This window comes from Anabas testudineus, chromosome 23, assembly GCF_900324465.2.
Source record: "Anabas testudineus chromosome 23, fAnaTes1.2, whole genome shotgun sequence".
Taxonomy (NCBI): Eukaryota; Metazoa; Chordata; class Actinopteri; order Anabantiformes; family Anabantidae; genus Anabas; species Anabas testudineus.
Genome location: NC_046631.1, coordinates 8700661 through 8712894, shown reverse-complemented (window position 1 = coordinate 8712894; position 12234 = coordinate 8700661). Strand labels below are relative to the sequence as shown.

Sequence of the window (12234 nt, the reverse complement as noted above, 5' to 3'; positions counted from 1 at the left end):
TAATGGAGTACGGACTGAATTCAACAATATTTGAAGAACAATATTTTAAGAGCATTAACTTGACAAATGCATGCTGGGAAGTCTACTAAATTGCTAATTTGTTTTGTATCCTATCAACTTAATTTAGCAAGCTGAGTGAACCCTCTTTATTTAACTCTTAATTTTAAGATAAATTATGACTTAAGACAGAACAACTAATGATTTTTAAACATTTGATAAACTTTATTTATCTTGTCTTGAATTAAACCACAGAACCCACATTGTCCTACCTGGGATTTAAACCCAGCTATAGCAGCACATTCATCAACCACAAGCTGGCTGCTTTTAAAATGCATTGAAAAGTTTTTATTTTACATTTTAATACTGAAGATATCTGTCAAACACCTTTGCGACATGACAGGCTATAATGTTAGTTAGAAAAATATATTATTTTAAAGCAGGATGTGGACCTTTGTTCTTTGTTTTGCCCTTGTTTTATAAATGGCTCAATGATAATCTTACTTCTTTTTTTAAAGGAGATTAAGTACGCCTTGAGTGACTCATTGTATAAATTTGCTAAGATACTGGCTGTCTTTACTGATTAACGAAAACATGACAGTCTTATTTATGTGCCTATGTATCATGTGTCCCTGTACGTCCATATTTCTAAATCATGCTCAGTGAAGATCCTCAAACAATTTCAGCCTTTATGGTCATTTCCAAAGAAGCTTTGTTGACACTGCAACATTTGTGACACCCCTAGGTTTGCAATTTGGGTCTTTTTTCATTTCTTTCTACACTGGGGTGGGGTCCTTTATATATTTTTATTGTTTCTTTGTGGTGCTATTGCAAATACTTGTTAACAATAAAATGAGAAACAAAATACATATTTAATATTTCATGCATGAACATCAAGTGTTACCTGTGCATATGTTTCACTTTCTGAGGGGGACGATATAGGATGACTGGAGGTTTCTAACTGGACAGGACTGTATGTGGTTAATTGTTCCTCCTGAACGAACACAAACATCATAAACATGATATTGTTCTTCAAATACAGACACCAGAGCTCAGCTGTCTCAGCTCTCTTTCCATCACAGCAGCTTGCAACAGAAAATAAGATTGTATTATTATTTGGTTATTAATAATGTTTTACCTTTTTCTCCATCGTATGGGGGAATTTATTTGGTTGCACTTCAAGCTGCATAATAAAAAACATGGGACACATTCAACATTAAAAATGAATCACAACATTTTACCTAATCCAGCTGAACAGATGACAGGATGCTGTTTGAAGCAAATTTACCTGTCCGTTGTTATCATCTGGTGAAAGTTGCTCCTGTTGAAAAAAAGAAAAAAGACATGAAGATGATTACTTTTAACCACACTCCAGTAGATGATGTGCACAGCAGATGCAGTGGGCTGTAATGACAAAGCAATTTATACCTAATAATTAATTCAGGCTGTGGGTGTGTCATTAATCAAGTCTCTCCAGTGTTTAGCGTGGGCATAGATATATTTCAGTCCCCTGAGATGTTGCATGTATAAAAAATAAATTAAAAATACAGGAAATCTTATTATGAGTTTGACAGATCTGTTAACAAGAAGGCACCCGCTACGACAGCGCTCCAAATCTGTAACGGCCCCACGTCACCAATCATCACTTTAAATTGAAGTTTCCCACAGTGCACGAATTAGTCATTCATCGCAGCGGCTGCCTACCTCATACTCATAACTGTATTCTTCCGCATTATAAAACTCCTCTTCTCCTTCCTCTGGTTGATTGTCCTCTTCACTTGTCTTTAGATAAAAAAGAAATGACAGTCATTACAGGAATATAGAGTTACAATCATTTATCATTCATGTGAATGGTTGGAAGACAACAATGTCAATCAAGTGCTGCACAAGACGACCCATTTATCAAATTTATCAGAACCCAGTATAATGAGAAGCAAATGGCATTAAAACAAATGCATGCTTTTAGTTGAACTCAGTGGTTAATTGTGTTCATTATATTTACAAAAGTGTTCTATTATGGTTATTAGTTTAGTACTAATTCTACCCAAATAATGTTATGTTAATGTCATATTAGTATTAGCGAGGGTTAGAGTCTGTGTTTAAATTCTGTGGGGTGTGTTAGTTTGCTTATTTAATTGGCGCAAAAAGTGAAGTTCAGTCTCCAGGTTTAATTTACACCCCATTAAGGACATTTACCAGGCGCTGTCTTTGCCTCTTATGTCGTCCTTTATTTCCTTTGGCCTGGTTAAGACGTTCACAGTCAGAGAGAAGAAAAGATAAAGGTTTCTCATGCTTCAGACGTTGCTGATGATCAAGTATGAAACTATGAGTTGATACTGTAAGTTTAGGGAGATATTTAAGAGGGGAATAAGTAGTTAATGAATATCAAAAACAAATGCAACACCTTCACACCAAGATGTTTAGGTGCCCTTAGTATTAAAGTTTACAAATGTTTTAGACCTATTTGTATCTATAGGACCACACTGGAGATTTTACATGTTTCAGCATATTTGCTTCTAATAGACTTTAAATTACTATGGACTCATTTCACAGAAGTTTCATAAACTAAATTAAAATAGATTTTCTGTATTTTAATATTATTCACGGTTGGATATACAGCATCAAACATTATACAGCAGGCAGTATTCATATTTTTTAAATACAGTTTCTCTGTGCAAGGGTAAAGTAAATGTAGACATAAAATCTGCTTAAAGAGACTTCTCTATGGTCAGTGTTGTTTTGTGAATTACTGAAAACATAACTCATATATGCATAATATAACTCCCTGTTGGTGTGTGAATTACCATGCAACAGTAGCTTAACGTTTAACGCTTAAATTAACCTAAACCAAATTAAGGTCACACTTTTCTTAAACAATTAAGTTCATTTTCATACTGTAGTGTCATAAAAACTTGAAAGAGTGGAAGGATGAGCTAAAACATGAAATACTAGTATGGTCCATTAATAATAAACATTGTAGTTATCAATGGCAATCAAGAAACATGCATGCTTGTCAGTGGCAAACTCATTCATATAACAGCCGTGGTGGCTTTACCTTCCCACGTTCCCTGTTCTTCTTCTTTTGTCCTGAATTCTTATTCAGAGACTCTTCCGGAGTGAGAAGAACAGTCTCCATCACAGGTCCGGGTAACCCTGAAACCGTCTGACATACACAGTTTAATAACTTTATTTAGAAAGCTAAATATCACTAAATATCTATAAAGATACAGACCTAAAAATGATTTTCAACTTAAAAGTAAAGCTTTTACGGACATACGGATAAAATGATTGGAAACCAATGCACTAAACAACAGTATAACAAAGAATGTTAGTAATGTAACATCATACGATATCGCACTAGATTTATAAATGTGAAGTTGGAATAAGACTGTAAAATATCCTTACCTCCTCCGTCATAGTATAATTGAAAGTAGAACTGACTACTGTTAGATTCATTTTGAGCGAAGGCAATTCACCGCTGTTGTTCATCTCTTTCCTTCCAGATTCCTTTAACTTGGTTTCAGCCTCGTCAACCACCTGCTCACTTTTCAGTGCAGTGACGGTCCATAAAGTGGGACCCTCTGCAGTTTCATTCAAAGGCTCCTTCACATCAAAAGACAGAGTTAGTGGAAGTGAGAAAATAAGCACAAGATAAGGTTAAATCATGTCATAACAGTACATACTGTAAAAATCTCAGACATTTGATTGGTTTTCTTATTAAAAATACTCTACCAAGTAGTGAGCGGCCAGTGAAAATGAGCCCAAGAGCACAATAAACACTCAACTATAAAGGTAAAGAAACAACCCACAGTGACAGCCAAACATTAGAAGGAATCATTGAAACTGGCTAAAAGCCGTGTGCATGAGTCTACAGTAGATAAAACATTGAACAAGCCGGGTGTCTATGGCAGGACACCACAGATCAGATCAGATTTTATGACAAATGAATGCAGAAAACCATAAAATTCCAAAAGGTTCACATACTTTTTCAATTTTCAGTTTGACTGTTTAAGAGTAAATCAAGAAAAGACACAAATAATAAAGGTTTTCATGTTACTTACAATGGACAAAGACTCTGGAAAAACTAAATCTGGGTCATCAAGGGTGTCCAACTCGGACAAAGGCTGGCTGGTGATGTCAAATTTCAAAGAACTCTGCTGAGACAACAAAACCATTTTCAAACCTGACGGTCTGTTTTTATAAAGCCAAGCTATAGCAAACTAATTGCATCTGGACCTGCTGAAGTTGTCAACAATCACATCAATTCTTGATCTAGTATAGGTTTCAAACGTATTATTAATAAACTCTCACACATGCACTTTTTTCCTCGGGTTTACGTACTGTGTACTCAGTGATGACGTTGGAGGTGTGAGTATCTGTGCTTTCCTTTGTTTTCTTGGTCGTGCCAAGCACATGAAGCAGCTCCTCTACTCCATCTTGCAGCAGCCTATCAATCAAAGCTTTCAGCAAAGGCAGCTGAAAAAACAAAAGTTTTTATTTAGAAGGTCAAACTGTGATACTATTACAATTTTATCATGCTCAGAATTCATACTGTGTCGTGCAACTTCCAACTTACCCTTATTCCATAGGCTTCAAACATTAATTCAATGTCCTGAAGGAGAGAGAAAATGTGTTGAGCCAAAACTTAATACTGCAAAATGAGAACACTTAGCATATCCCACTGGGGAAACAACTACATGCTGTATTCACCTTCATCTCAATAACTTTTCCAGGCGCTCCAGCATCACCCTTTGAAAACATCAAGTAAATGCAGTGAAAATAATGTAATTTCCATATACATGTGCTTTTGATGCATAGGATCGGTCAGCACTACCTTCTCTCCGCTCGGGCCTCGTTCTCCTTTATCACCCTGCAAAAAAATGACAAACGAGCATTAAAGCAAATATTCCTGTTTGTTTTATAACTCTGCAATAGTATCAAACACCATTATCGTCTTACCTTCATTCCTGGTGAGCCCTAAACACACAAAAACAGAGATGCAATACGTTAGGATATTGCATCTACAATGCATGACGTCAAGTTTGCCATATCTGTTCATAGATAATGGCACAACACATTCCAACTCACAATAAAAGCATTCTAGTCATAACTGAATGATGACCCAGATGCCATGCAAACAAAACACACATTATACCATTTGACAGCTTAAATTATGTGCCATTATTCATGAGGTATATCTATTCAGAAACATGTTGTGTGCAAGCGTCAAACTCACAGTCGCTCCTGGGGGACCCATCGGGATTGGAAATGCTTGTCGAATTTCGTCAATGGTGGCGCCCTGTAAACAAATGGGTTAAGTTTAAACAGCCAGGCAGGTCTAGATTGACATCTTTGACGTTTTTCTGAACTGAGTCAAGGTGCTAATGATTATTGGCTGATTTATTTATTTGAGGAAAAAATAGATTTCGGTGATTTGTTTAACACAAAAAATACATGTGATTATATTTACCTCTGCAGTGACAAGCACTTGCTTTCCAGGCAAACCTGGAGGTCCTGGTTCCCCCTTACCACCGTCTTTACCCTGTGAAAGGACAAAACGCACTAAACTGCAACTTCAATTTTCTCCCAAAGTCGTTTTTTTATTTTTTAAGAGCCACTTACATTTGCACCTGGGTCTCCTTTCTCCCCCTGGAAATGAGCAGAAAGCGAGTACTGTATACGTACTGTAATATGTGATGTAGCATGTATTTGATTTTTGTAAATGTTTAAACTGATTTCAGTAAATTGTAAGAACCTTTTCACCGTCTTCTCCTTTTGATCCTCTTTCTCCCTGTGAAAACAAAATACACAATCAATTACTTTACCATGAACATGTAGAAAATATTACAGTGATCAAACTCAACACCAATCCAGTTAGAATTACACAGCATAGTGCTGTAAGTGTCAGATGGAAATGGTCCTCACATCTTTTCCTGGCAGCCCCCTCTTCCCATCAATGCCATGTCTTCCCTGTAGAGCAGAGGAAATTAAACAAACACTATCTCTGGAGATGTTTTTCCAGATTGATCATTACAGTGGAAGAAACAGAAGGTTGCTAATGCACTAATGCTAATTACATGCCTCAAACAACAATACATTTTGTTCTTTTGGCGTAAATGTTGTCTATGCTGTCATCATTACAGCTTTAAAAGGATGAGTAGGTATCATGATACTCACTGGTGTTCCAGGTAAACCGGGCATTCCTGCAATCCCGACCCGGCCTTGGTCTCCTTTTTCTCCCTTCTGTTCAAATGCACATGCAAACAGCTCTAACTCAAAATACATGAAGGTTCAATGAAGGATACATCTGTTCTCCCCTTTTTATAAATGTTTTTGTGTAGGTTAGATAATATAGCATAAACCCCATGACCATTTTTTGTGTTTATCTTTAGTTTCACTGTAGGTTCCTTTGCAGCACCTGGGTCACAACCTCAAATTGCATAATGAGATCCAATGAATCCCTATGTGAGTGAAGTGAATCACATTATTTTCCCATTTTTTCTATATTCATGTGTTGGATTATTAACAGCTCCTGAAGGATGACCAGATAATCCTTTTAAACACGTGTATACTTTTTATATATATGTTGATTCACATGTTGTCTTATGACTGCACACCTTCAACTCAAAGCTAAATATCTCTGTTTATCATATTTGAGCAAATACTTTCCATCCGTGGGTGGTTGCTAATATATGTAATGTATGTAAGACTGCATACATGCACCCTGTGTAGCTACAAAATGCAGCACTCACCTGACCAGACTCGCCTTTTTGTCCCTGTTCACCCTGCAGTCATTACGAAGTATATTGTTATAAAACATATTGTAAGTAAGCTGTTAAACACAAGCTGTGTCTAATTCATTCAAATGACTCTTAATAATTTTAATGTGTTTTTAATGTTTTTATGACCTTCATTCCTGGTTTCCCATCTCTTCCAGAACCACCCTGCAAAGCAAACACATACATGTCGCTTTAGACAAATTGATGGTCTAAACGAGTAAATGTACGGTATTGTGACTGTGGAAGTCACACTGATCCAAAGAGCCCCACAATAAAAATATTTTGAAAGATATACACATACCAGAGATGGTCCTGGTGATCCAGGTTTACCTTCTGGCCCCTGTGAAGAGATAAAGAGAAATAAGATGACTGAACATTTGCCTGATTGAACTCCTATCAGCTAAAATATGAATTATATTTATGTAAAACAGAGAGAATAGGAAAATAATAACTTGTAAGTGAACCACAGAATATCTGGCAATATCTGACAGTTGACTAATCAGTTAAAAGGACTATTTAGTGTGTAAGACTGTGTGATGCACTACTGTGAGTCATAGTCCAGATCATTGTGCCTGTGCATATGCAGAATATGCATCCTGTTCATTACAAGTAATAGAATACTCACTCTTGGTCCAGGCAGACCCGTTTCTCCTCTCAAACCAGGCTGGCCAGGTTCTCCTGGTTCACCCTGAAGAAAAGGAAAGAGAAGATATGAATAAAAGCATTTCAGTTTCTTCATAAAAAAGATGCTGTATATTTTAATCTTCATCACCGTTACCTTTATCACTCTGGTCAGTATGCTGTTGTCTCCAACAATCTGTAAAACAAAATGATCAGCTAACTGATTAATTGAGCCGATTGAAAAACAAACATATTTATGCTAGAGTGATGCTTTCTCTTTGTAAACTTTGTGATAATGAATGCCTCTGTCAAACATGGCTGAGCCGATGACAAGCTGCCAAAAAGTAATAATAAAAATTTGTTTACTTGTGTTCCCGGAAGTCCAGGTTTTCCCTGCGTGACACAAAACACTGTTAAAATCTAAGATGTCACACTGCTAAACACGAACCACATTTACGACACAAACAAATATAGTAGGTGCACTGAAGGGTGGCCCACACACAAAAGTTAATTACTGAACATATCGAAACAGAAATCATGAAGTCACAGGAGGATAGCAGGTTGTGAAGATGTGACATGGTGAGTGACACAGAAGAATGCTCAAAGGCAGCGTGGAACAATAAACGTGCTCATCACGTCAGAGATGGTAAATACAAACATACTTGCTCTCCTTTGTCGCCTTTCTTTCCATCCGCACCCTTTAAACCAAGAAAAGAAACAATTCATCTGAATTATCTAGCAATGAGGGTTTGTAAAAGTATAGGCTCAATTTAATATGCTCAGTCAAATAACTTACAGACGGCCCAGGCGTCCCAGTATCTCCTTTCTCCCCTGGGTCCCCTGGTCGCCCTGGTAATCCCAGTGGACCCTGATCAATAAGCGTAAGAATTAAATGAGCATGTAGCTTTGCTTTATTGTTGCATGGCAGCAGATACAAAATAAATATAAAGAATGAAATGTCCCCGTGACCTCTGTGACTAGTTTAGTAAATGTGAGGGATTTGAAATGCAGTATAAAAAAAATAAATAAAAAAAAGTAAACCAGAAACACATCGTGAAACATGACAATTATGAGATATTGTGCCTTAGTCAACATATCTGTATGCCTATGAACACTGCACTAGCAAAGCCAAAGAGTTTGACTAAATTGCCCATCTGGCTCATGCAGTTTTCTTTATGAAGTTTTCTATCCTAATATTGATCTAATATCTTCCTCTGTTCCTCTGCTTTCTTTTTTTTTTTTTTTTTTAAGTAGACAATTGATTACTTTTATTTTTCAACTTTTTTTCATGTAATTTTTGTTATTATTTTGATGCCATTTAATCCCTTAAAAATACTAAATAAATACCCTTATCCCTCTGTCACCAGGCTCTCCAGGTGGTCCTTGTTCACCCTATGAAAGACAAAATGACTATCACTTGTTAATATCTAATGGTGGACATGGCTGTAATAATTACAAATTACTGTTAATCCCGTAAGCAACATGTTTAAATGCTCACCAACACAAGAAATTACTGCAAACTCTACCTTAATCCCTTGGACTCCTATAATTCCAGGTGCTCCCTACACACAAAGACCACAGTAATTGTCAGCAATACTGTAATATAAATATTTATTTGCAATTGTAATGGGTAAAATAAAGGAATAATTGGTAAGTTTTTTAATTAATATAAACTCTACTGTGTGTTTATGAACATTACTGAAACATGTAAGAAATGCAAGTTAAATAGATTTTGTACTGCACCATTCAAGAAACTTGAAACTACTCAGGATTTACTTACATCTTTACCTCTTAATCCTGGATCTCCAGGATTGCCAGGTAAACCAATATCCCCTTTATCACCTTTGGATCCATCTTGCCCCTGGATAAATAAATGGACTTCTCAGTAAAAGTCTAAATCTTTTTAAATATTATAGTTTAGGAATATTTAATAGTTTCAATAGAAGCTTACAGTAGAATTTTAAGACCACATATGTATATTTTGGCTGCTTCGTTGTAGTGGTACAAGCTATACGAATGCTAGTTACTTGTTGTATGCAGCATTAGCATTTCTTTATTTGTGTTTGTGTCAAACATATAACTGTACACTAAACTCTACATTCACTCCTGATTTGGTCTCCACTGGCTCTTGAGGGACATATCTGACCTTCTAGCTACAAATTTGCTGGAGATTGCAGATTTTGAAAGTGAGTGTAAATAACCATCACTGTTTCTTTACCTTTGGCCCTGGTTTTCCAGACAAACCAACATTTCCCTGCGAATGATAAAAATGATACAACATACAGTAAACGTAATAACATTAAACGCATCTCCTGCTTAATTGTAGAATGACAACAAGGTGAAAGAACAGCAAGTGTCACGTGGGTGAGTCGGAGTTTCAAGTCACTCACCCTCTCGCCATTCTCTCCTTTTGGTCCCTGCTGTCCTGGAATCCCAAACCCAGGACTTCCCTACACACATCAAAACAAATCACAGCTACACTTTATCTCCATGTCATGTTTTTCTACAAGTTGACACCATTTGCTCTATTTTAAAGTTTTGTGAAAAAGAAGTGATTAAATAAAATAATGATGCACAACATTTCTCACTATAAACCTTTTCTCCTTTGTCTCCTCGTTCACCCTTTATTCCCTGGGGGCCTGTGGGGCCAATTGGACCGATGTCTCCCTGAGAAACAAACAAACAAACAACAAACAAACAAACAAACACATACAATACACAGAACATCACTCAGCATGAATCTAGTCTCTGCATCAACACTACAGTTTCAAAACAAAACTCTTCACTTTGAATGGCACCCGGTGGACTGAGACTGAAGAGGTCCCACTCAACGAAGCATTCAGTCCCACTGCAGAAGCTAATGAGAGAAAATCTTATTTGTGTTTGATAAGCAGGCCCAGAGGACTGAGTTTGAGTGTGCAAGAATACCCCGAACAATTAATTAACAATGTTTTGATAGAATAAATCATTAGGACAATTGTGTCCTGCTGCCTGACGTCTTTTGAGTAAGTTAGGATAAATAGGGCCAAATTAATTATTCACACATACAATGTCGTGACAACATATAACAAAATGACAACTTCTCAAACTCTAAATCTGTAGTGGAGCTGCGCAGTGACCAATTATCATTACACAGACTTACAGATTGTTTTGTAAATGTGTATTTGTGTGTGCAGCGCCTGGTTAGAAAAATGTGACGTCCAATCAAGTTTAACAGTATTGTGTTCATATATGAATGAAATCAGATCAAACCACATCCACTCAGTCATCATGGATAAATACAAGTTTAAAAGTTGAATTACTTACTCTGGCACCCTTTTTTCCAGTAGGACCAATTATCTGTGATGGGGGAAAAAAAAAAAAAAAGAGTATTGAGTTTATTGTGTTTACATTTTAAACAATATGAAGGAGAGAGACTGTTTCTTACACCCTTTGCAGGATCGCCAGGGGCTCCTCTTGGACCCTCATCTCCTTTTAACCCCATCGGTCCCCTGAGTCCCTGATAAAACAAAACAAATGATAAATATAAAATATTCTATTCGGCTGTTTCTCTATGAATGATAGTTACTTTAACTCCAAGCACCTCTGCCAGCGCTTATTACTTTATAATTCGTCCCAAACGATTGAATCAAAACTAATTTAGGCTATCAGCAAATCTAAATGATTCATCTTTTTAAATGTTATCTTCAAAGCTAAACTGAATCACAAAAGGCAGACACGTGGCGGTATTTTTCTGTGATAATCTTTTCTAAAAGACTATACAGCCTCAAATTAAAAATCAGTGAACCACACATAAGGGCTCATTTGCAAAAGATACCCATTGAGTTCTGACAGTTTGGTTTACTTTTTTTAAATTTAATAACAAGCATATCTTGTGGAACCTAATCTTGACAAACTAGAACAAAGTGGTTTCTTCATCCTTTCACTTATAAATTCAAACGTCTGCATCGAGACAAGCAACAGTTAATAATAAACTAGATAGTGCATTCCTGGCTTCTCCTTCTATGTTTAAGAATTGGTCTAAAACGTATAGATTTTGTCTGAGCACTTGCAAGTATATATGTGTTGTCAACTAATTCACATGTAAAATGTAATCCTCACTCACTGTGGGTCCTTGTGGTCCAATTGGTCCAATCTCTCCCAGTTCTCCCTAAAAAGACAAGACCACATGCGCAAATTTTTTCTGGTGTGATCCAAGTAACTCTTAACTGAATAAAATAGATTTTTGTCTTTAACATATTAAGAAGCAACATCTCATTTAATCAGCCTGATGAAAAGGGAGGATGAACTCACCTTGTCCCCTTGCTCCCCTTTGAATCCCTTCTTTCCCTGCAGGTACAAATAAAATCACCCCCTCTGAATCATTTCATCAGTGATTTTTACAGAATTTTTACCTTTCAATAAATAGATTTAATTTCATCTCATTAGACTAAGCTGAAATTAATTCATAGGCATTTGAGGGAAAAATAATGCAAACCCGAGGTCCGATAACTCCTTGTATGCCCTGTTCACCACGATCACCCTTAAAGAAAAAAAAAAGACATACATATCAGTGTTATTCTTCAAAAAGGCTTTTATTCAGTGTAAATAAGAAATATAATTTTCAAATTACTCTTGGTTACCTTCTGGCCGACTGGTCCTGTTAAACCAATATTACCCTGCGAAAGAAATTCAAATTCCTTTTTAAATTCAAAGGTGTTTAATTAAAGTCTGTCGTAGTAGTAGCCTCAGTCTGCATTGTTTATTAGTTTAGTTCGTTATCATGTACCTTCTCTCCTGGTTCTCCACGAGGACCCTGAATACCTTTTATGCCAATTCCTTCTTCACCCTAGAAAAA

At 36.4% G+C, this 12234-nt stretch overlaps 1 protein-coding gene across 1 annotated transcript in view; it reads right to left on the bottom strand.

Annotated features, from left to right (window-relative positions):
• Positions 1–12234, bottom strand: part of col7a1l (collagen type VII alpha 1-like) — a 43947-nt gene that overhangs the window by 13055 nt on the left and 18658 nt on the right. The window contains exons 37-76 of the mRNA XM_026361089.1: positions 12166–12225; positions 12020–12055; positions 11875–11919; positions 11691–11726; positions 11503–11547; positions 10825–10896; positions 10704–10736; positions 9993–10064; positions 9788–9847; positions 9616–9651; positions 9178–9258; positions 8924–8959; positions 8745–8789; positions 8194–8265; positions 8060–8095; positions 7764–7790; positions 7555–7593; positions 7402–7464; positions 7078–7116; positions 6906–6941; positions 6750–6782; positions 6175–6240; positions 5923–5967; positions 5753–5788; positions 5620–5646; positions 5468–5539; positions 5234–5296; positions 4957–4974; positions 4832–4867; positions 4708–4746; positions 4574–4609; positions 4339–4473; positions 4059–4151; positions 3403–3600; positions 3053–3160; positions 2194–2238; positions 1702–1779; positions 1286–1318; positions 1136–1180; positions 902–991 (exon numbers count right to left, since the gene is read on the bottom strand). Coding sequence (XP_026216874.1) covers positions 902–991; positions 1136–1180; positions 1286–1318; positions 1702–1779; positions 2194–2238; positions 3053–3160; positions 3403–3600; positions 4059–4151; positions 4339–4473; positions 4574–4609; positions 4708–4746; positions 4832–4867; positions 4957–4974; positions 5234–5296; positions 5468–5539; positions 5620–5646; positions 5753–5788; positions 5923–5967; positions 6175–6240; positions 6750–6782; positions 6906–6941; positions 7078–7116; positions 7402–7464; positions 7555–7593; positions 7764–7790; positions 8060–8095; positions 8194–8265; positions 8745–8789; positions 8924–8959; positions 9178–9258; positions 9616–9651; positions 9788–9847; positions 9993–10064; positions 10704–10736; positions 10825–10896; positions 11503–11547; positions 11691–11726; positions 11875–11919; positions 12020–12055; positions 12166–12225 — 2265 coding nt within the window. The remainder of the gene's footprint in view (positions 1–901; positions 992–1135; positions 1181–1285; positions 1319–1701; positions 1780–2193; positions 2239–3052; positions 3161–3402; positions 3601–4058; positions 4152–4338; positions 4474–4573; positions 4610–4707; positions 4747–4831; positions 4868–4956; positions 4975–5233; positions 5297–5467; positions 5540–5619; positions 5647–5752; positions 5789–5922; positions 5968–6174; positions 6241–6749; positions 6783–6905; positions 6942–7077; positions 7117–7401; positions 7465–7554; positions 7594–7763; positions 7791–8059; positions 8096–8193; positions 8266–8744; positions 8790–8923; positions 8960–9177; positions 9259–9615; positions 9652–9787; positions 9848–9992; positions 10065–10703; positions 10737–10824; positions 10897–11502; positions 11548–11690; positions 11727–11874; positions 11920–12019; positions 12056–12165; positions 12226–12234) is intronic.